This window comes from Lipotes vexillifer, unplaced genomic scaffold, assembly GCF_000442215.2.
Source record: "Lipotes vexillifer unplaced genomic scaffold, Lipotes_vexillifer_v1.1 scaffold4, whole genome shotgun sequence".
In the NCBI taxonomy this organism is placed as follows: domain Eukaryota; kingdom Metazoa; phylum Chordata; class Mammalia; order Artiodactyla; family Lipotidae; genus Lipotes; species Lipotes vexillifer.
In genome coordinates this window covers 2,926,617-2,950,363 of record NW_006785876.1, presented here as the reverse complement: position 1 = coordinate 2,950,363, position 23,747 = coordinate 2,926,617, and the positions used below count along the sequence as shown (strand labels likewise).

The 23,747-nt window shown below is 46.0% G+C and overlaps 2 protein-coding genes across 3 annotated transcripts; one reads left to right on the top strand and one right to left on the bottom strand.

Moving 5' to 3' along the window:
- Positions 1-224: 224 nt before the first annotated feature.
- OARD1 (O-acyl-ADP-ribose deacylase 1) lies at positions 225-5,795 on the top strand. 2 transcript variants are annotated; one of them, XM_007458186.1, is made up of 6 exons: positions 225-383; positions 1,009-1,088; positions 1,420-1,564; positions 2,591-2,649; positions 3,675-3,787; positions 5,176-5,278. In XM_007458186.1, exons 2-6 carry the CDS (start codon positions 1,050-1,052, stop codon positions 5,276-5,278), a joined length of 459 nt encoding a protein of 152 aa, XP_007458248.1. In that variant the 5' UTR covers positions 225-383; positions 1,009-1,049. The 2 variants fall into 2 exon arrangements, with proteins under 2 accessions (XP_007458248.1, XP_007458247.1); XM_007458185.1 differs by lacking the exon at positions 225-383 and adding an exon at positions 392-468 and having other exon boundaries at positions 5,176-5,795.
- A 1,956-nt stretch (positions 5,796-7,751) lies between these two features.
- APOBEC2 (apolipoprotein B mRNA editing enzyme catalytic subunit 2) lies at positions 7,752-19,822 on the bottom strand. The gene is made up of 3 exons (XM_007458184.1): positions 19,554-19,822; positions 10,800-11,363; positions 7,752-8,166 (listed from the first exon to the last, which is right to left on the bottom strand). Exons 1-2 carry the CDS (start codon positions 19,682-19,684, stop codon positions 10,820-10,822), a joined length of 675 nt encoding a protein of 224 aa, XP_007458246.1. The 5' UTR covers positions 19,685-19,822; the 3' UTR covers positions 7,752-8,166; positions 10,800-10,819.
- Between the last annotated feature and the right edge of the window lie 3,925 nt (positions 19,823-23,747).

The following is a 23,747-nucleotide window of genomic DNA, read 5'->3' as shown; positions in this document are numbered from 1 at the left end:
CTAACTAACTCCTTTGCCAACTGCCCTCCCACGTCTATGCGGCCCCTGGAGACACGCTCCTGGGGCTAATGCGCAAGCGCCGTTCTACCCAACTCGCTATCTCGTTACGCATGCCCGGGCGGCGGCGGGGCACTCTATGGAATTTACCAACGGAAGTTCGGCGGCCATCACCAAAGAGTGCAGGTCCGGCTAGCTAGCTAGAGGGGCTCGTTTCCGCCCCGCTCCCAGGTGGTGGGCGGCCATCTTAGGTGCGTGCAATTAAGAGCTTTGGCGGGATTGGCTCCACATCTGGGCTCTTCTCCTGCTCCCCACCTACCAGAGCCTTTCCCCGCGGGGCGGGACCTCCTAACGGCCGACTCCTTTCCAGGTGAAGGGTAACCCCGGTACGTTGGGGCTTTGCACGAGCCTCCCAGCTCCCTACCACGGGACCCCGGGACAGGCCCCACGCCCTTGCTGATCCGGCCTAGGGTAGGAAACAAAGAATGGGAGGCCTCTCTAGACTTCTTCCCGCAGCTCCCCCCAAAAGATGGGGGTGAGCCTTCCTTGAGAGGCTGGCCTTCCCTCTCCACCTGCCCCAGCCTCGGCAGTACACTCCCCCAGGCCAGTATACTCCCTAGATGCAGCTTAACGGGACTGTGGCCAAGTCCCACCTTTTTGCTTCTGGGCCAAATCCAATGGGGAAATACTTTTGCATCTTGCAGGGAAAAGGAGACTATCTTGAATCAGCCTTACTCGGCGCGGGCGCGGGGAAAGGAGGAGGCGGCTCCTAGGACCGCCTTTCTTCCGCTCCAGGAAAGCGCGAAATGCGAGCGGGGTCCGTCCGCCTCCGAAACGAGGCATTCTCTCTTTTTCTTGCCCGAGAAGAGTTTTGCATTATTCCCTAGAGGCGAACTTACTTTCAGCGATAAACGGTGGGGGGAACATGTTTGTACGTGGGTGGTCAGGGCAGTCTGAACGTAATATATTCAGGTTGCCTAAGTATTTTTACTTCCTTTCCCCTTTTTATAGTTGAAGAAACACTTAAATTCTGGAAATAGCGACTCAGTATCATGGCTGGCAGCCCTAATGAAGATTCAGAAGGAAGCAGAGTGCGTAACAACTATTAATTTACTGGTGAACTGAAATTCAGACTAATTTAGGTCAAAAGCATAAACACTTTTTAATTAAACCAATAATTGAATTGTCTTTCTCTCTCCTGCTGATTTACTTTAGAAAGGCTGATACAGTCCTAGGCAGAGACCACCCATCACTTTCTTATGCACATGCTTGAATTCGCTTTAGATAACCCCTTAAATTCTGAGGATTTGTCTTGAAATGAAGGAGGGACGGAGAAGTGGTGGTGGGCACAGTAAAGGAAAAGAAATAGCTTAGTATTTTTCTGTCACTAATGAAACTTTTCTTTCCCTTTGCACATTTTAGATTACTTATGTGAAAGGAGATCTTTTTGCATGCCCCAAAACAGACTCCTTAGCCCACTGTATCAGTGAGGACTGTCGAATGGGCGCTGGGATAGCTGTTCACTTCAAGAAGAAATTTGGAGGGGTGCAGGAACTGTTAAATCAACGTGAGTTTTGAAAACAGCTGAACTTATCTGCCCTGGCTAGAGCATCTTTTGATGCTCTTGTTATACTTAATTATTAAACAAGATATACATGCACAGATGGGGTTCCTAACTACTGAGTCCTTTTAACTCTGCAGATTAAGTTTTTCCTCTACAAACATGGCCTCTAGTTTGGGTCCTTATCACAAGAAACCTGAATTCTTGTAAAAGTTTTAAATTTCTTCCCCCTCTTTTATAAATCTTTCTTGATAATTTCTGTTTCTCTGAAACCTTTAATAACTCTGAAGTGCTTAGCAAAGTCCACAGATTTTAGCTTGGCATTCAAGATCCTCTGTTTACCCATATTGTGCTTATGCTTCAAAGAGTTTAGAACCTTTTCCTTACAGACTCCTCCCATCACTTTCTACCAGTGATTTTAAACCAGAGATGAGTATCAGAATCACACGTGGGCTTCTGAAACAGTTGCTCAGACCACAATCCAGGCTTACTGAATCAAAGTTTCCACTGGTGATTCTAATCCCAGCCTTTAAGAAAGCAACTTCTTACTGCTTTGTATTATATTTATTTCTAAACATGACATGTTTTCCTGATTGAAAACTCTTTAATAATTAAGAACTTTTTAATACATCTATGTTCCCCTTAATGCTTAACGCATTAGCTGTTTTTGTTTGTAAAACGATTATTATTAAACACATTTGGCAAGTAAAAAGTGCTGTGCATTCTAAAACATTTCATGGCAATAGACATTAAAGTTTTTTAAGTGAACAAGGGTATATTTGAAAATGCAGCAGTACCAAAGATGGGGTGTGAGGAAAACATGATTCAGAAAACATTAATAAGAAAGCTGGAAGTTAAGGAATACAGTATTTAGGAAGGCTGATAAGTATCAAAGTGTTCTTCAGGGTTGAAAATTAATTCTAGTTCTGAAGTAGACTCAAATTTATAAAGATTTTTTTAAAATCTAAGAATGGAGATCAGTGTTTTGGTTTTCTTTTTCTTTTTTTACTATTAAATAACTGTTTTCCTTAGAAAAAAAGTCTGGAGAAGTGGCTGTTCTGAAGAGAGATGGGCGATATATATATTACCTGGTAAGATGGGGCCAATTCTCAATAAGTTCTAAGGATTGGTAAACCAATGGGCTGTACTGCATTTATGCTGATCACAGTGTTTCATTCCAGACAACCAGAGATGTCAAAAAACTGACTTCATGCCAACTCAGATCCAGAAGTGGTGGCTATTTGGTGCACTGGATTAGAAAGGAACATGAGGCTGCATCCCAGCTCCATGGGAAAGAGTAGTGATATTCACCAAAGACCTGTGCTATGAGACTTGGAAAAGTTAGGGATGCCTCCCATAGTTTAATTCCTTCCTGATCATAGTAAGATAGAGACAATAAAGTCTCAAGAGATAGATTGCCCAAAGGAGTTTTTCTCTCAGTCTTCCCAATCAAATGCAGTGCCAGGTAATACTCATCTCCTTTCCTGCCTGCTTTCTCAGTGTGGGATTCTTCCACTATCCAAATGGTCTTTGGCTTCAGAAAGAGTGCAGCTTCTTGGCAATGGTGCTGGATGACTTATAGCCAAGTGACTACAAGCCTGATTTGGACAGCACGCTGAGTGGGGACATGTCCTAGCCTCTTTGAATGTCCATAATGCTACTGTGACTTCCAGTCTTGTTTGGAATGCTACCAGTTTTTCTCTGTTCTTTTATAGGGAAATAAAAGGCAAGCACAGTTTTTAAATAAATAAACCTAACAGGAAATTTTTAGGTGTTATGGATTCTTCCTTGTTACAGATATGCAGCTTATCTCTTGGAAGTGGCACAGAAACTTTCACCTATTTAAAAACGGTAGACAATAGGCATACCTGCTAATCTGGTTTTCTTGGGAAAAGGAAAGATTATTATATGGCAGTGTCTGGGTTTCTCAGGCTCTATGTAGTGGATTCCTGAGGAGCTCCCGTAACTGGAAGGGACAGTATGACATTTGTCATTTAGACTATTCTATAAAAATATACTTATTGTTTTAATTATCAGAATGTTGGGAGAATATGATGACTTTTCTTTGGCTCTCATTTTGGACTAATGGAAATTTGAATTCGTTCTTTGTGCTTAGATTACAAAGAAAAGGGCTTCACACAAGCCAACTTATGAAAACTTACAGAAGAGTTTAGAGGCCATGAAGTCCCATTGTCTGAAGAATGGAGTCACCGACCTCTCCATGCCAAGGCAAGGAAATCCAGGGCCCTAAATGAAGACTTGATTAGTGGGGTTTACTGTCTTACCCAAAGACAAGTGACTTAAAAGCTTAATGTAACCTAAAATACAGACTTAAAGGTGGAAAAATTTCAAAACATTTAAAAAATCATCAGTAAACAAGTTCAGATCTTAGCCTAAGGCGTGCCCGTCTTTTAGCCTGGGCTGAATGAATCAGGATGATTAAACCACAGACCTGCCTCAGCCTACTTAGTAGGGAGGAACCATTGTTCACAGACATTTGTTGAATTCTGGGCATCGTCTACCTGAAGCCTGGCCTCTCTTTCTGAAGCAATGCAGCTAAAGAACAAAGACTGAGCAATTGTGATTTCTCTCTGGGCCACTTCAGGTGTCCCAAACCTGTTAATTCTGTGTGAAGAAAGTTGTAAGTTACCACTGCTTTTTAAACTGCTGCTTGTTTGTGTTCAGTGTGGACAATAGCCAGAGGATAGGTCCCTTATGTAATGTCTTAGACCCTAGATATTGGGAACTTAAGGGACTGACATTAGGGGTTCAATATCCCCTTTGTTTCCTTTTCAGGAAATAGGCTTGGAGTCTCTTCTCTTCTTGTCAGACTAGTTTTGTCACTGCTGAGCATGCATGCAGGTTTATTCCAAGGTCCAAGTTACTTACGAGCGTGGCTACATGGTCCCTTATCTTACGCTGGTCTTTAATATGTTCATTGCTTATGTACCAGAAACTTTTTTTTAATCACAATTTTTTCAGGTACTTAACCACATTTATAGATAATTATCAGTGTTAAGCATCTCTTTTCCCTAGGGATATTGAGGATCAGTTAAGTAACATCTTGGAAGAAAGGTGCCAGGTAGTAAGAGTTTTGTGGGCCGATTGGGGTTTCTCACCAGAGTGCTGCAAAGATCCGAATTACAATCAGCTTGGCATTTCCCAACATTCCCTCTTGACTTCCTGTGTGCAGAGATCCTGTCCTTTGTCATTCTCTGTTTTATCTTCCTTAACATTTCATTATCATAAGTGTATTTTAAAAATACCAACCTTTTGCCATCCACCCACAGCTAGTTTTCATCAGTAGAAATAGAAGGATAGTAAGTTCTTCCATCTCACGGCAGTTATACATTTCTAAACGTAGCCTGAAGTAACTGGGAAGTGGTACTTTATTAGGCAAAAGAGAAGTGACAGCTGTTGGATGTTAGGGCTGTCTAGGAAACAGCCTTAGGTGACTCACAATAGGAGTTAACTTCCCAACTCCCACCATGGCTGCCTATAGGTGTGAGACTAGATGATATCTTAGGCTTTGGGTGGATGCAGCCTAGAGGAAGAGGGAAGGAGTGTTTTCCTAGATACCTTCATCACAACCAGTGGGGATGTTTTGTCTTTTTCAGGATTGGATGTGGTCTTGATCGTCTGCAATGGGAAAATGTATCTGCGATGATTGAGGAGGTCTTTGAGGCAACAGACATCAGAATTACTGTGTACACACTCTGAACAGATGCGCATTTTGGATATGTCTACCTTCTGTGTCATCTGGGCCTTAGGACTGAGCAAACTGACCTTAAAATGGTCAGAGGAAAGTTTCATGTGGTAGTCTGTTTCGCAGGCCAGACTTTGGTTGCTGTATTCTCATGATTGGACTGGGAGTCTGGAGGAGGGATTGCTTGGGAAGTGTTGCTGGGAATTTTTTTTTTCCAGGAAGGTAAGGCCTAGATGGCCTGATACTAGGTGGGGAAGCCAAATGTTGGGCTTGATTGGGAATGATTTGTTTGGGTTGCCACTAGGTGTCAGCATTGCTTCTGCTTCTCTGCTGTTTAAGAGACATTTCAGGAAGGATGAACACTTCAGTTAATTTTGCATCTTTTGTCATTTTGTGCACTTACCTGGTATTATCCTTATGTCATAATATTCATCCTAGGAGAGAATTATGGGTTCAGTTTTGTTTAAATTACAAGAAAGAGTTTTGTGTTGTTAACAAGGAATTTGTGGTGACAAGAATGGAAAAATAAATTCTTGGGGGGGGCGGGCAGTGAGGTTCTGTGCACATGTCTGTGTTGTTCTGGACTTGGGTGATGGAGGATTCACCTGTAACTTAATCCGGAGGAGTCAGATAGAGGGTCCAGTACGAAGAGCAGCAAGGTGAGAAATAAGACATCAGAATGGGTAAGAACTGTGGGTCAGCACACTGGAAAGGCAGGCTTTTAGAATCTCTCCGTGGTGAACTCCTGCTCTCTTTTGGCCACCACGTAGGTTCTGTGATTGAACCTGTTTGAATTCAGTCACGAAACAAATAAAATACTATGTGAAATATGTGGCAAAGTTCTTAGTGTGGAGTAATGACTCAATAAATCAGTAGTTCTCAACAAAACCCATGTGAATCTCCTTAAAAAAAAAATAAAGGTCCGCTTCCTCCAAAAAGAATTCTAATTTGGTAGTGGGGCGGGGGCGGGGGAGAGTGGCCAGGTTTCTTTGTGTTTTTAAGCTCCAGAGGATTCTGATGTGTAGCCACCTGGGATGGAAAACAGTAAATATTAGTCCCCTTTTCTTCTAAGCTAAGAGAGCAGAGCTTTGTCCACTCTTGATTTCGATGGTGGAAGAATAAGGTTCATGGATTTAGCCAGTGGTTCAGTATCAGAGGTGTGGGGAAATCTAGTAGAGTATTTCAATCCTCCGCCCCCTTACTGTGGTGTTGAGTTCAAAGAGACAGACCTACTATTGATTTTCTCCCTAGAGTGAATTCTGGGTCTGTCATAGGACTTGCTGCTTTCCCAAGTGTAAAAGAACTGGAGTTTAGAAGGGGCTTGTTAAAACACCAGGAAAGCACTGGTTAAATATAATCTTTGTACCTTAGACTTGTGTTTTTATTGCATCTCAGCCTGAATGAGGCAGCAGTTTCAAAAAGTATTTCACTTCTTTTGTATCTATGTGTAACAGACAAGTTCTCCAGTGTTGTTGGGGGTAGGGGCACTGCGGGGGGCAAGTTCATTGTCAAACTTTTAGACTAAGACTTTTCTGGAGCTTTGTTCCTGTCCACATATACACAGTAAAATTGAAGGGGAAAAAAAAGGGAGAGAATGTCTATACAAAACAAAATGAGAGTGGAGTGGTAAGAGGAAACTTAGAATTAAAGTATTTTGCCTAACTATGCAAATAAATCTTAACACTGGGTCAAAACTTTGATTTTCTAGGATTAGGGTTAATTTTTTTCACGGAGTATGAGCCTCGTTCATATTCCTTTAACAAAACCTAGTCTTGTGGAGGTCTGGCTGTTAGTGGAATTCAGCAGGGATGTGATAAAGTGCTGTGTCATTTGCAGATAGTCTTGGGGTCAAATTCCAATGACTTACCACACTTGAAGCCTGGGGAAAGGAGGCATGGCCTGATACTCAGAAGGGACACATTATTCCTGGAAACCTAGTTAGAGTTTGGGAAACACCCAGAAATTCACGTGTGAAATTTTGCTTCTACATAGGACTCAAACAAGCCTTTTAAGAAATGAGACTTCTGACACCATCCTGCCGTTGCCATCAAGTACCACATACTGACTGTTCTTACATTATGTGTATCTGAACATTGAAATCCTACTTCTTGCCCTTTCCTCTTTAATCAAGGTGCTAATTGCCTATGAATTGGCACTTGGGATGTTTATATACCTTAGAAACAGATTTCTTGTGCCTTTTGTTTCATCCTCTGCCATACTCCTTGTCTTCAGAGGAGGGAAAAGATACTCATTTACAGCTAATCTCAGAAGAAAATATTTCATGAAGGTCAAGACTGAGGTGTGAAGTCTGCCTGGGAGTTAGTACATCCCGTGTTGCCTAGGCAAGTTCTGGTTTAAGCCTTCCTCCCACTTTATATATTGTCATGGCTTGGTTCATAGCCTGGGACATCCCTATTCCTGGGACTTGCTTACTGTCCATAATAACTTCTAAATGTCCAAGTTCCTTAAAAAACTTGGTCACAGAAAGACCACACCACCTCTTTTATTAATGTTGCTGTTTTTCTTAAAAAAAGATCCCAACTTAAGATGCATTTCTGGACATATTTCAAAGATCTGTGCAGACTTTGGGTTTGAGGCTCTTCGACCTAAGCAGCCCAACTGAGGGAAATGCGGACCTTCAGCCCCGTGGATGCCTGGTGCCCATATATGGTTGCCGTTTCTCTCTTCGCAGCTCACTTTCCTCTTTCCCAAGAGCAGCCTTAGAGAGAGAGGCACAGCTTAAATGATTTACAGCATAAGTGTATTTTGAGTCCTCGGAGGGTGTTGTGCAGTAGGATTGGTTCGTGTCAAATGTTGTCCAGCTCCAAGTGGTATTGGGAAGTCAGGCATGTCCCAGATGGCCACATGTGTCATTGCTGTCTCTTGGTGGCAGCAGACAGACCTTAGTGAGAAAACAGAAAGCATGTTACTGAGAGCCCTGCTGGCCCTAAACAGTGAAGGGTTTTCTTCGTGAGTTAGGGTTTCTTTGTGCCCTCGCCAGCAAGTGCCTGAATTTCTCCATAATCTCCTGTGATTTCCGGTTTACTCAGGACTGGATTTGTTTCATTCATGTTTTGCTGTGGTTCGCACAGAGAAAGCCCCAGAAGAGATCTGCTTTAAATATGTTATCTTGAGTTAAATATATGGTTAAATCCTATTCTGTCATTTTTCAAAAAGAAGGAATAAGAAATATGAGACAAATTTTCTTTAACAAATGCTCATTTCTTGAGAGTATTTTAATTAAGCAGAGTTCTTTGGGGCTTTTAGATGACAACTTGATTTCGTGCCAATTTTTTTTTTAACTTGGTACATTTTAACCTTTCCCTTCAGGAATATGAGCAACTAAAATAGAGTACAGGGAAGCATGTTAATGGGCCCAGATAATACAGTTATGTACACTAATGGAAGGAGGCTTACAATGTGGAACATGTCCAATAATATTTAAAAATAATTTGACTTAGAAATGGACTTTTCCCTCAAACTGATTTATCTATTTTACTTGTTTATTTAGATTAGCAAAAGATATAACTCTGTTATCCAAAATTAAAGGCTCTTTTTAATCCTCCTTGAAATGCTTAATTTTTATAGCAGGTTTAGCTATTTAATTATTATGATTATTATTTTTTGCGGTACGCGGGCCTCTCACTGTCGTGGCCTCTCCCGTTGCGGAGCACAGGCTCCGGACGCGCAGGCTCAGCGGCCATGGCTCACGGGCCCAGCCGCTCCGCGGCATGTGGGATCCTCCCGGACCGGGGCACAAACCCGTGTCCCCTTCATCGGCAGGCAGACTCTCAACCACTGCGCCACCAGGGAAGCCCTAGCTATTTAATTATTTGACTTAATGGACAACACACGCGCGCGCGCGCGCGCACACACACACACATCCATCCATCTCTGAGGTCTGGTTAGTTTGGCAGCTGGTAGAAGTGGCCTGTGACTCTGAAAGATGTTTAAGAAGAAAGTACACTAGAGTTAAAATTAGGCTACCAGTCATCATTCTACAAGAATCTTTGTAGGGTTTATAATTACGAGTGACAGTCCCTATACTAATAAAATCTTCGAGGAATTTAATTTTGTATTTTCAGAGGTCATCCTTAGGAATCTGTTTGTATTACTACTCACCACCCCTCAGAGTGGTCCTATTTTGTGTGAGCAAAGTACCATGTGGCATTACCTGACCATAGTCTCACTGAATTCAGTGAATGGGTCCTGCTTTTTGTAAGAAATGGCCAAAAACTGTCTTCATGGATTGGTGAACGCTCAGCTGGAGAATGATCAGGCACCCTGTGTGCATGTCTAATAGCAAACGCCTGCCAACATCAAGCCCTGGAACACTTACGCTTCCAAAACGTGTCCATGAAGCAACATCTCTTTAGACTATTACGAGTGAGAGACACCAAAAATAAGTTTAGTATCTTCATGGAAGCATGCTCCTTTCATGTTTTATTAATATGTGAGGTGTTCCAGAATTAAAGTTGGATAAGAGGGTGGTGAAGACCCTTTCTCTGTTATGGGAAATGTTTGATCGGTAACTCAGGTCTTGTAAAGAGACTTAGTCATTGCACTTCTATGGGAGCAAACTAGATCAGATGAAATTCAAAAGGACGTAGTAAAGGATCCTTTACCCTCTTTCCTGAGGGCAATTGGACTGTTTCTCTAAGAGTCTAATTTACCCTCAGCAAGAGGCCAAATTGGCCTTAATCGTGTCCTAATTATTTGCTTAAATAGCTAATCTTTGCTTCCAGTTCTATCACATCTTGATATCTGTAGGAGGCTACTTCTGAGCTGCTGCCTAATTTACAAACATCTTTTTAACCCTTTAAACATTGCTGTATAGCAGAACTTGTTGCTATATTATCCTTATTCCCCACATTCATCATTTTTCTGCAAGTTCTGATGAGGTCTTCTCAACATTAAGGAAATGTTCTTGCATTGTACATTCCAACAGCAATTATTGGTCTCCCTCAAAGCAGAACCATTTGTCTGAAAACATGAAAGCTTCTCTGGCCCCCCAAAAGTTGAATACAGATCCATTCGGGGACTTTCAAAAGTACCAAAAATGAAAAAAAAAAAAAAAAAGCCCCTCTAGGAATGCAGAACCTGCATTAGAGAAAAATGGAATGGTAAGACTGCAAATGGGGTGGCGGCAGGCCGTCTAGAAGGTGTCCAGAGTTAGTAAGTCTGAACAGGTGGACATGGGGACGTGCTTAGGGGACTGAAATATCTTTGCTGTTCAGTAACAGGTCCTTGCACCATCTAAATCTTACTATGAAAGTCATTCTGTCTCATCAAAGCTTCTGGATTCCTGTCACCCTTGAGCACTCCAAGTTATGGGGAAAATCAGTTTGATATAAAAGGGTAGGAGAGAAAAGGATTTAGGGAGAGGAATTTAGAAGAAAGAGAAAAGAAGGAGGGATCTTATAAGAATGTTTTTACAACCAACCAAAAACAGAGATGAAATCCTATCAAAGGAAAATCAAAGAGGCCACTCATTCCACCTGACCTTCTACCCAAGTTAACAGTGAAAAGACTCACGTGAGGCTGAGCCCACTCGCCTACTTCAGGATGTCAGCCAACTTCTCGTCATAGTACAGGAAGTTCTCCTGAATGTCCTCCCAGGGCTCAAAGGCCTTGGATTCACCCTCTTCTTGCTCCACGAAATTCTGCCAGACGTACTCGAAGTCTTGGGGCTTCATGATGCGCAGTTTGCAGCCAGCCTCCTTCAGCTTCCTGAGAGCCGCCTGGATCTCAGGCTCCTCCCACATGAAGAGCCGCCCCGCCAGGAGGAGCAGGCGCAGGTTCTTGGTCTTGTTGAGGGTCCTGACGATGCGGTCAGCGCAAGCTGCGCAGGGGCTGGAGGACACGTACCAGGTGACCAGGTAGCGCAGGGCCGGGTCGAAGGCTGGCACGATGGTGTTGAAGAAGGCTTCCTCCGCGTGGGCGGAGATGTGCTCGTCCTCTAGGTATCCCCGTGAGGCCTGCACTTGGCCTCCCTTGCTCTGCGCTTCAACCACATAGCAGAGGAAGGTCTTGTTCCGCCCGGAGCTGTACTCCACGTTCCGGAACTGAAACTTAAAGAAGTTGGCAGGCAGCCGCTCCCTGTGGGTCAAGGAGGCAAAGGCACAGGGAAGGAGAGAGAATGATGAGTTCTTGTTCTAGGACTAGCATGGAGTGAGTGGATGGCTCTCCAAGATAAGTACCTCTGAGACACATTCACTCTCACTACCGAAACAGGACTTGCCTACGCTGACAGCAGTGACAAAAAGACACGAAGGAATTCAAATGTTTATCTAAAGGAGAGGAGAGAATTTGGAGTGAGGTGTGCATCCTGGACACCTCATTAGCACAGGTCTCCAAACACTCCACCTTCACTCCCAGCACACAGCACACGCTCACATTTCTAAATCAGTGACTCTTTAACCTGGCTGTATGTTAGAATCTGCTCAAGGAGCTACAAATGTCCATGCCCAGGCCCCACGCCAAGCCAATTAAATGAGGACATTTGGAGGAGGCCCAGGCATCAGCATTTTTTAAGAAGTGCTCCAGGGCTTCCCTGGTGGCGCAGTGGTTGAGAGTCCGCCTGCCAATGCAGGGGACACGGGTTCGTGCCCCAGTCCGGGAAGATCCCACATGCCGCGGAGCGGCTGGGCCCGTGAGCCATGGCCGCTGGGCCTGCGCGTCTGGAGCCTGTGCTTCGCAACGGGAGAGGCCATGACAGTGAGAGGCCCGCGTACCGCAAAAAAAAAAAAAAAAAGTGCTCCAGATGATTCTATGTGGCCAGGTTTGAAAAGCAGTGTTCAAATAGTAATTTTACAAAGTAGCAAGCCTGTAAAATATCTCATGACAGCAAGAACATTTCATGCTTTCCTATCTCTCCTTGTCAGTCACGGATATTGCATCTTAGGTACGGGATGGCCTAAAACTTGCAGTCCCAGGCTCTCCCAAGGACTGTTTTCCTCAAGTCTGTCTTTTCCCTCAGGTGAAATAAGGGTTGTCATGTAAGTGTCCAAGAATGTTTATCTTTGAGGCCAGACTACCTAAGGGTACCTTGATATGAATTAACTTGTGTAGTATTGACACATTTCAAAACCATAAAAGACTTGGCCTCTGCCTTCCAGATGCTTGTAATCTAGCAGCTAGATTATAGCTGGAAAGAAAAGATGTAAATAAGAAAGCTGAGAACAGTAGAGGACTACTAAAAACGAAGAGTTAGAGTGGAGGACATGTGATGAAGGTTCTTGAGAGTTTAGCCTTGACTCAGGAGCCAATAGAGAATTGTTACAGGTTCCTGAGGAAAGAAAGGTATAATGAAAGTGAGGTCCATGGAAGAGTACCCGGGTGGCTTTAGGCAGAGAGAGTGAAGCTGGGGAAAAGCCTGAAATTTAGAAAGCCCATTTGGTGTCTTAGAGCACCAGACTTGGTAATGAATATGTCCAAGGGGAGATGGATGATTAGGAAATGAAAGCAGCATAAAAAGGCCAGGTGTTTTGAAAAGTTTAGTAGTAATAAGGGGAGAAAAAAGGAGAGGGCCTAAAGAAAGCATCAGAGGTGAAGACTGTTTTCATCTTTACGTGTATGTGCATGTTTTTCTAAAATAGGGAAGATTTGTGCAGGTTTGAAGTCCAAGGAGAATGAAGAGGCTGCAACAGGAGAGATTGAAAAGGTCAGAAGGAGAGGAGTGGATGAGTACCAGCTGGAGAGGCTGAATGTTTTCTTTTAAAAAATATAATCTCTGTGGTTGCCCCAGAAGATACCCTATGGCAACCATTAACTCTGCTCTTGCTTCTCTACACCCCTTCCCTTCCCCCAGAGAGGTCACCCAACTCCCTGGGCTGCAGAGGGATCCCTGGTATCCCAGGGTCTTGGCTTCTTAGGGGTAAGTAGCAGGTGCCAAAGAGCCGAGGAAACTTGAGCTATTTTCCTGCAGTCCTTCCGTCCCCCATCACCACATTTTCTCCAGCCAGCTTTCCATGTCCCTTGCTGTCAGGTTAAGTTTCCATTGTGGAGATGGATGTGTTTGGGGACCCAGCCCTGGGATTCCTTCGGGTACTATCTTTAGCTCCCTAAGTCCCTCTGTCCCTGGTTGAATGTGTTTATATTTACTTAAGATTTGGGGAGGATGGACGGCATCCTCTTTCAATCCCTGCTGGGAATTCACTTACAGTGGGCTTTCCCCCATTAAACTCACCCCACCAGACCACCCCTGAACTCAGCCAGTTGCTGAATGATCCCTTCACATCCTAGAGTGGCTTTCTTTTCCTCCCGAGAAGCACAGAGCTTACCTTTCTTGCTGAAACTGTTTTTGTTTGGTTGTTTTTTAATTGGAGTATAGTTGCTTTACAATGTTGTGTTAGTTTCTGCTGTACAGCGAAGTGAATTAGCTATATGTATACATATATCCCCTCTTTTTTGGATTTCCTTTCTTCAAGGCCTTTTGCCAGACCAAGTCCAATCCAGAGCTACCTGTAGGATGGATTCTCAGGTAAAACTTTTGGAAGGGTTCATGGCTGCTTGGTTGGCTTGGGGGCTTCCGCAATAGCTGCCTGTTGGTCCCTCAGGTTTCCTTCTGGAAACCCGGAAGTATTGCTCCAACTTTGCCAAGTACAGCCCAGCCGAGAGGACATGTGTGGCCCAGTGTGCAGTTGCGGGTTGGCTGGATGGTCTACAACTGATGCTTCTCTCAGCCCATCCTCCTCTTCTTCAGGCAAGAGGAGAGGACCCAGAGAAACCGGAAACGCAAGGGAGAGGAAGAATGTTCACCTCTCTATAAATATCAGTTTCCACCGCCGTGGGCCAACAGCCCCATGGTCTACCCTGTCCCTCAGCAGGGCCTCTTCTGGACTGGGGACCTCAGGAACGGAAGTGCATCCAAGGGGCAAAAGGGAAAGTCACGGAAGGTCCTGGCTCCCCGTCTTTCCTTGGGCTCGCTCAGAGACTGAGCGTGCTTGGCTTCCCAGTGGGATTCTTGGTCTTCTAGAAGGAGCATAAAGGTTGAGTGAGGTTCTTTGGGCTTCCCACAGACTGAAACAGCTCGGCCCTGGAGGGCTACCAGGAGAACAGAGGCAGTAGAGGTCTGAAACTTCTCCAGAGAGCTAGCCAACATGGCCATCTTGGGTTATATTATAGAATCACATAACACTATTATGCCCACTAGTGGAAGGAAGGAAACAGTGACAGTGATTTCGTAGATAATCACAAACATCTTTTATTTTCTAGTAGCATGATATGCCCAAGTACCACACTTACTTATAGCCCATTGCTGTCAACCCTAGCAGATATTTTACTGCTAAAGTATATGTGTGTGTGTGTGTGTGTGTGTGTGTGTGTGTGTGTGTGTGTTGGAGTGGTGGTCAGGAGAGAGATGCTGACGGTAGATTCCTTCACCTGGACTCAGTCCCTTCTTCAAGCACAGAAACCAACAGCATGATTCCTACCCCCTCCTGCCAACTTCAGCACCTCTTTAGGCACCACTTCCTCATACTTTCTGCAGACAAGGCCATTCATACTTCATCTGCTTAGACCCCGGTTTCTGGGCAATTCTCTAGGCAGGAAGTGGAGAATCCTTACATCTAGAAAAATGTGGGACAAAGGTCTGCTTGATGGAGGGAGAAGAGATGTGAGTCAATGCAATATATATATATATATATATATATATATATATATTCTCACTTTCACATTAAAAAACATTTGCATTTCCTAAGCATAAATCTAGACAGTGAAAGGAAGCAACCTGGAGGGCAGTGGAAGCTAGTCCAAGTTTAAACATTCGCCCCCAAATAATCCATGGAGTGGAAAATCTACTCACAGGTAATTTGAGTGTTGACTCATTTCCGCTTTGTTCACGAGACCTTTCGTGACCTACTTGAAAGAGGCAGAATTGCCAGTTTCAGTTTCCTTTTCCCTTTTCCAGACCACTTTTCAAAGAAGATGGTAGGAGTGGGCATCGTCAGAAGGAGGAGTGTAGGGAAGCAGAGAGTTCTAACAGCCGGACTTCCTAGAGCTAAGAAGGGGTTTGAGGAACTGCTGGCTCCTGACTGGCAGTTCTGGATGGGATTCCCAAAGCCCTGGGCCTGCCCTGTTTCCTGGGGAAACACCATCTCTGCACATGAGCTTCCACCTTCCCCCAACCCTCAGTGGAGGCCAGGGTGGCCAGAGTCAGTGGCCGCCTTCTGTTCTTTATAGAACAAACTTTCCCAGCCTGCTCCAGACTCCAGGTGAGGGGTGAGGGGCCATGGCATTAACAGTGGTGTCGAAGGCCCCCCACTCTTTGCCTGGCCCTTCTCTGAGCCCTGCTTCTCCTCTCTATTCCTCACATGGGTGGAGTAAACTACTGGGGGCTAGAGAAGTGGTTGGAAGGAGACTCGTCGCCTGTGCCATTTATCTCTATTCTAGAATACTCCCTTTGATAGCAGGTTCAGCTTATGTAAAATCATACACAACATAACTAGAGATAAAGACAAACACACAGCAAGGGGAGCTGCCAGGCAGAGCTGCAGCTGGGGTGGAGACGTGGGGAGCCAACCCGTTCCGGTGCCCCAGAGCTTCCCTCAAGCATGCTGAGTTCAGAGGCAGGCATGATCCAGTGGAATTCTCTTGTGAGCCTAGCGCTGCTGGATCTTCATATATATATCCTGAACTTCTCTCCTCAAGAAGCCCTCCCCCCAATGAATTCCCTACCCGAATGTCTGGCAGAGAGCCTACCACACAATAGGTGCTCGATCATGAGTTCACTCACTTATTCAGCAAATGTTTATTGAGTACCAGTTAGGAGCTGGGTACCATTCTTGGTGCTAGGGAGAAAGCACCTAAAAGGCAGAGTCCCCGTCCTCATGGAGGTTAAATACTTCTGGGGGAAACCGGCAGTAAACAAATGTCTCCTATTCAGAAAATATTTGTTGAATATAAATGACTCTTCTTTATGGCCTTTTTAGATGCGCTTGCATCACTGTCTGATGCAAATCAGAGAGTCTTGGGGTTCATACCCTACTCCATCCACTAGCTTTGGGCAAATTATTTCTCCCTCTGAGGATTGGTTTCCTCATCTGAAAGATAGGTTGAGTAATCCAACCTCTCAGATTTTGGACAGCAGTCGACACTCGAGAAATTAAACCTGGTACCGATGGATGGTACCTTCTCCGGGCCTCAGATCTTACCCCTTAAGCACATCCCTCCTCTGCTCTTCTCCTGTTCAGAGGGTTCTCTCTTTCAGTGCTGTGCTGGTTTAACACCCAGCTCTCTGAAAGAAATTTTTTTTTAAAGCCCTGATTTCTAACGTTTGGGAAGCCCTACCACATTATATGATTCCTGTAAACACACCCATTATGGAGATTTCAGGAAACCAACAGGATTTAGTGAACACAGACTTGGTAAGAGATGTACCCAATTGACTCTCAGCTGAGAGGCGTGAGCGGGCCTGGGCACACTGCCACAGTTATAGACCTTTCTCTAGCACTTTCTACCACATTACAGCTTTGCTGTTCAATCACCCATTCTTGCCACCTATAGTGTTCAAACCTGTCCCATATCATTAATCTCAACTGAGCTAGTGGGAATTGGACCCTACAAACAGTTTTTCTGCCAAAGGAGATGTCCCCAGGTGAATGTTTATAATATTTTTACCTAGTAAGCCAACTATGTGTGTGTGTGTGTGTGTGTGTGTGTGTGTGTGTTTTGCGGTACGCGGGCCTCTCACTGTTGTGGCCTCTCCCGTTGTGGAGCACAGGCCTCGGACGCGCAGGCTCAGTGGCCATGGCTCACGGGCCCAGCAGCTCCGGGGCATGTGGGATCTTCCCAGACCGGGGCACGAACCCGTATCCCCTGCATCGGCAGGCGGACTCTCAACCACTGCGCCACCAGGGAAGCCCTACCACATTATTTTTAATGTTCTTAGGTCTGCTTTCTAATTTTTTTTGTTTTTTTGGCCATGCCACGAGGCTTGTGGGATCTTAGTTCCCCGACTAGGGTTTGAACCTGGGCCCTCGGCAGTGAAAGCTCCAAGTCCTAACCACTAGACCGCCAGGGAATTCCCTTAGATCTGCTTTCTATCCCGAGTGCCCTATTCAAACCAGAATCACGATAAGTGGGCATGTCTCTCCTTATTCCTGCCCAGTACTCCCTCCTCCCCTCAGACTGTTTCCTGAAAAGCCATCTGCGGTTCTAGTCTGGGGCCCTCTTCTAAGGGTCAGTGTGGCTAAACCTCTCCCCCGTGGGAGTCCAGGCTCTGCTGGTCCTTTGACGCCAGGGCGCCTGGAGAGCGAAAGAGAGGAGAGCCGTTCCCTCTTCCTGTCCCCGCACAGACACAGCCACACCTCTAGGCTATTTTAAGCTGTCTGTTTACTTGGAGGGGCCCAGGAGACAGATCTCCACAGCTGTTCCTTGTGGCTGGGAAACACGAAGGGCTCCACCTCCCTCCTGAACTGCTCTCAGAGCGCCCAGAAAGCTGCCCTACTGTGCCTTTTTTTCTGAGCCTTGGGTCAGGGAAGCCTCTGAGCCTCACCATCTCGAGGATGGAGAGAGGTGGAGCTCTGTTTGGGAGACCTGTGGAAAGGATGCTAGGGTAGAGTCAGAAAACTTGCCACTTACTGGTTCTGTGGTCTTGGAGCAGTGACTGCATCTCCCCTACTCTCAGCTTCCCCATCTGTAGAGTGGCAATGATATAGCTCCTCTCCTGGCCTTGTGCCGAGGCTTGAATGCACTCAGGCCTATGAAAGTGTGCTGAGATTATAAAGCTCCAGACACGTGCAAGTGACATCAGAGGATTTAAGCTTTCAAAACCAACCACCCTGAGACCTCAAAGCATGTTCAGCTCAACAAACATAGTCTAATTCTGTTCTGAAGCAACCCTGCCCCTGTGCCGGGGAAATCACAAGATCACAACACTGCGCAGAGTGGGTGTGCATGTGCCCGTGTGTGTGTGTATGTGACCAAGGCCAGCATGGACCAGCATGTTTAGGTGTTAGAAAAAGGATCTCCTTCCACAGAGAGCCACTGGAATCAAGAATTCTCCTGTCCTGGTGGCACTAGGCTCTCCCTGTGAATGTATTAATCTGCGCCCCATTGCTCCTTTAATCCTGGGTTGAAGGTGACATTACTTGGTTGGCCATGGGTGAGTGCAAGTTCCGGGGCTCTTTCCTGAAGCCTTGCCTCAGGAACTAGGATGCATTTCCCTCAGGTTCTGTTAGAAATCGGAGAATATCTGAGTTGGAAGGGACCTTGGGAATCAACTAGCATAACTTCCTCATGTTACAAATGAAAAAACTGCAGCCAGTACTGGAAAAGCACTTGCCCAACTTCAAACAGCAGAAGTCCAAATTGACTCCCAGGGCCCCTTCTGCCCCTTGAAGGCATCAGGCCTCCGTTCTTCCTGAAGTTTCTCTTCCTGTGGCCCTTCGTCTGCTGTGGGCATTGTTGGAGATTCCTGTGAAGGAATCCTAGTGGCCCCACGTACTCCCTTCTTATTCTTTGATTAGGAACTTAGCAGAATCTTCTGCCAAAGGGACAGAGAGGGAAGAGGAGGAAGACAGCTTGGTTTCATTCCTGGAAGTGGCATAATCTGGAGAAGACAGGGGGACCCTGTGTGCAGCCCCCTCTTTGGAGCCTCAACACTCTTTGCTCTAGATCCTGCTTCCTGCAGGCTGTGGCTGAGGGTGTTGGAACCCCTCCTCTGCCCAGAAGCTCTGGGTCTGGCCTGTAACTTCTCTGTTTCCCTTGGTGGGGGGGGGGGCGCGGGGATGTAGGCAGCCCCTAGGGAGAATTAGAAATGATTCAGCAAACAAAAAAAAAAAAAAAAAAAAAACGCTTCTCACTCTAGCTTGGGAAAGGATGGATCTGTCTTTCCTGTCTTAGGATCTACTCCAGGGAGAAGCTCTAAAGAAAGAGTGAGAGACATACAGGTAGAGGAGAGGCCCACTCAGAAGCAGAGAGAGACGTTGAGGGAGGGGCTACTTTGGGACCATATTGAAATGTACCGGTGGCATCTCATGTTTTTACCAAATTCCCTGCGACTAAAAAACCTCTACCCAGAGAGGCAAGTGATGCCTCTGGGGTAGTTTCCTCCTCTGGGCCCTGGCCTCCACGGAGTTCCCCCACCTCCCCTGACTGGAGGTGTCTGAGAAGCCAAGAGAGATTGGCTGCTGCGTCCCCTGCAGCCCCTGCTGTGCACACCTGTGCACTCTCATGGCTGCAGCATGGTGACACCAATCCCTACTCTTACCATCCTAAGTCCCCCCAGCCTGTCCCCAGCCGGTGCTCTTCTAGGGAGGAGGAACCCAGTGCACACCCAGCTCTCACCCTGTGACGATCTCAAAGGGCGGCAGCTCCACCAGTTCCTTCAGCTTCTTGGGGTCTTCCAGGTTCTCCAGATCCTCGCCATCCTGCGAGGTAGGCGCTGTGGCTGCAGCGGTCTCTTCTCTCTGGGCCATGGAGGGGCTGAGGCTTGGGAGTCTCTGAGAGAGAGGAGAGGCGGCGGGTCTGGGCCAAGGCCTGGCAGCAGAGTCCCAAGCAGCTGTCAGCAGCTAAATCTGCCTAGGGGTGACAGGAAAAGGATCTGGCAGTCCGGGAGTGTGCTCACCCGCTGGCCCACAGGCTTTATAACCAGAGGCCCCTCCCCCAGGCTCTCTTGCTCTGTCTTTTTTTAATTGAGTGACAGCGGGTGCCGGGATGGGGGGTGTGGAAAATCTGGCCATCGGTATCCCCTATTTATCAGCAGCAGACAGGAAGCTGGCAGGTGGGGATGGCTTGGCCTGCTCTCCCTCCCCACACCAGGTCACACATGTATTCATATTCTCTTTCTTCTCCCCCTCCCTCACCAAGTATCCCTCACCTTTCTTTCCCACCCAGCTCGCCTGGGGAGATCGTGGAAGGGACCTAGGGTGGGTGAGTTTTCGGAGGGAACCTCTCTCAGAGGTTTAAGCAGGACAAGGCTTGTGTTGAAAGGGGCATTTGCGAAGAGACCCAGGCCAGCTTGCTTGGGGAGACTTGGGTTCAGGGAAAGAGGGTCCTGAGACAGGGGGCGATGAGTCATGCAAATTGGGAAAGAAATTGTGAGTTGTTACTCAAAGGGAGTGGATGCTGATTTACCTGTTATGATGCGTAAGCAATGTCACATCGACTGGGAGCCTCCAGAAGGAACACTATTGCCATTTACTAAGCTTAGTTTTAGAAATAGGCCAGGCAGTGAGTTTAGTGTTTTATATGTGAAATTGGACTTAATGCTCTCAATAGTCCTGGGAGGCAATGTGGATTATCCCATGTTACACATGAGGAAACTAAGATGCACAGAAGGGTTAAGGGCCTTTTTTTATGCTCATAAGCCCCAAAATAGCAGGGCCAGGATTAAAACCAGGCCTTTTCACTCCTGAGGCCAAATGTCCAACTGCCATGTATGTTCCCTCTCAGTTGGTCCTTTATTCATTTAACAAATATTTATTGAGCATCTACTATGTGCTAGGGGCTGTTTCAGGTACTGGGGTATGGCAAAGAACAAAACAAATGAAAATCCTTTTGCCCTCACGGAGCTTGAGGGGGTTGAATAATATACAGGATAAGTAATATATATGGTCTATTTGGTGGTGCTAAGGAGAAAAGGCAGGGAAGGGGGACAGAGTGACATGTTTTTATAGGGTGGCCAGAGAAGAACTTTGAAAAAGGAAGCAATTGAGAAAAGATCTGAAGAAGGTGAAGGAAATAGTCATAGGGTTATCTAAAAGGAAAGTGTTCCAAGGAGGGGGAAAAGCAGGTGCAAAGGTCCTGAGGTGGGAGCTTTCCTGGTGTGTTTGAGGAACAAGTAAGGACATACACATGGCTGGAGAGTCCTAGGAGATGAGGTCAGCGAGATAAACAAAGGCTAAGTAGGCTGGGGCCTTAGGGACTGTTATAAGGACCTTGGCTTTTTCTCTGAGTGAGATAGAAAGCCATAATGATCTTTGAAAAGATGGGACACATGGTCCGACATTTTTGTAGGATCACCCAGGCTGCTTTGTTGAGAACAGAGCAAAGGTGAGAAAGAGCAGAAGCAGAAGGACTGGTTTTAAGACTATGGAAACTAATGAGAGATGACTGGTGCCCCTGGAATAATCCCTGAGCTGGAACAGCATCGGGAGGGGCTGGATGATTTTTGCAGTTGACACGGTGGGTGCTTAGCTGGGGCCATGGGTTTTCGTGTCTAGGGCAGTGCAAACATTCTAGGATATTCTCAGGGCAACAGAAGTGTGGGTCAGAGTCACCTAGATGTTGAAAATGAGGAACCTAAGAACGCTGGGGACCTGATCTGAACACAGCTCCCAGTGCAGGTGGGTGGTGGGAATGAGAAGGTAGAGGACCCCTTCCATGGTCGGGGTAGAGAATAGGAGTTAGGATGATTTGGAGGATTTGGGGCTCTCCCCCCCGGAGAGTTCTGAGCAGCATTGCGTCCTATGAGTAAGATATCTAAACATTTTGGTTTGCCCAGGATAATCATAGTTTATATCTGTTGTCCAGGCATAATTGCTACTGCCTTCCCTTTCACTCCCAAAGTGCCCCAGTATAGACGAAATATATGGTCACCCTACCTATTAGGCTTATTACTAAAAGCATTCTTATCCAGAAGTTATTTTTTTTATTCAGTCATTTTTCCAGGGATGTAAAGCACAGGGTAGCAGTAGTAGTGCCTGTGTCCGCAAAGAAAGGCAGTGATAACTGATAAATAGCCAACACACATTATTATTATTATTATCATCACACAAACATACAACATTTAAATGCAAAGAGTTTACTTTGTTCTTGTATTTTTTCAACATTTATCTAGGGCTCCTACATGCCAGGCACTACTGTAGTAGACACCAAGAATCCAGAGAGGAATAAGGTGCTGCCTTACCAGGAGCAGCTCCCAGCTTTTATAGCATTTGGGGTCATTCAGGCACTCAGGCTCTCATTATTGCCTTTGGTCCTCATGCCAGTCTCACACGGGTGTGTATTATTGTGTTCATTTTGAGGGTCAGGGCCCTGCAGCTCAGAAAGGTGATTTGTACAAGATCACACAAAGATTTAAGTCCAGGTCTTCTGAACCTACATTCTTATTTCCAGGGCTGCACCCAGCTAGTTCTGATGAATACATCTTTAAAGCATTCCGGTCGCAGCTACAGTGATGTGCTTGGATCGACTGAGGAAGAGTAAAATGTCTTGCAGGGAGGAAAGTGGGGAGAAGGGAACCTTTCAGCTCACTGTTCCCTTGTGGGGAAGACTTCCTCCCTGAGGATAGGTTCTTATATTTTGGCTGTAGTGTATACCCTAGATTGGGAGTAAAAAAAAAAAAAAAAAAAAAAAAAAAAATCCATGTTCATATCCACATCTCAATCCTTGATTCACTGTGTGATCTTGGCATCTCTGGGTGGGCCTCAGTGTTCCCACCTGCGATGCAGGCTGAGTTATTGCTCTCTATTCCAGGATGGTAAAGGGATGAAAATGAGGAAGCAGGGCTAGCTCCTGAAGACCTGCAGGGTAGAGATGAACAGTGTGGAAATTTTCTGACTCTGAGTGATGTTGGGAGATGGTCCCCAAGCTGGTCCTCTCTGAAGATGTGACCCCTCACTCCTACCACATCCATACACTTTTACCTTTGACATTTGGCAGAGGACCCTGGACGCTCCCTGGACTGATGACTGACAGTTTCCTTTTCCACTGCTCCTTTCCAACCCTCCTTCCCTGGAGGCCCTCTGACTCTCTCTGGCTATTTATGGCACCTCTTGGGGGCACAAATTCCTGCCTGGTCCGTGGCTCTCCTTTCCAAGTCAGTCCAGTCTCCCCTGCTGGCCCCAGAGCGCAGTAGCTAATCTGGGGGATCAGATGCCAGGAGCTGGATTCCTGCTCCTGCAGCTGCCACTATACTCTTTTTAGTGCAGGCATTCCCCCCACCCACCGTGTTAACACTGCTGGGTACGTGTCTATCAATACACCCCTTTTGCAGAAGAGGAAACTGGGAAATAAGGTATCTATTTATTTCAGTGGGGTCAGTGGAGTGCTGGGATTTGAACCCAAGTCTGTCAGCCTCCGAGTTCCATGCTTTTCCCACTGGGTTATGCTGCCTGGAATTCAGTAACATGAGAGCTGACACGGGCCCAACCCTCCCTGGGGCTTGACGTGGCTCTAAGCAGGTCACGTAAATGAACTCATATACTCCTCATAAGGATGTCGGAGTAGGTACTATTATTATGCTCATTTTATTGGTGAAAAAATTGAGATCAGAGAGGTTAAGTGACTTGCCCCCAAAGTCACATAGCTAGTGAGAGCAGAGCCTGGTGCTTCCAGAGTCTTAACTCCTTTACCATTGAGTCCCTACTGCTACCAGGACCCCTGAGGCCAGGCTCTGAGGGAGGAGGGGCAAGAAGGGGACTAGGGGCAGAAGGAGTTCTTGCAGGGAGATTGGGCTCTGGAAGCAATTAGTATATGAGGTGTGTGTGTGTGTGTGTGTGTGTGTGTGTGTGTGTGTGTGTGTGTGTGTGGGGGGGA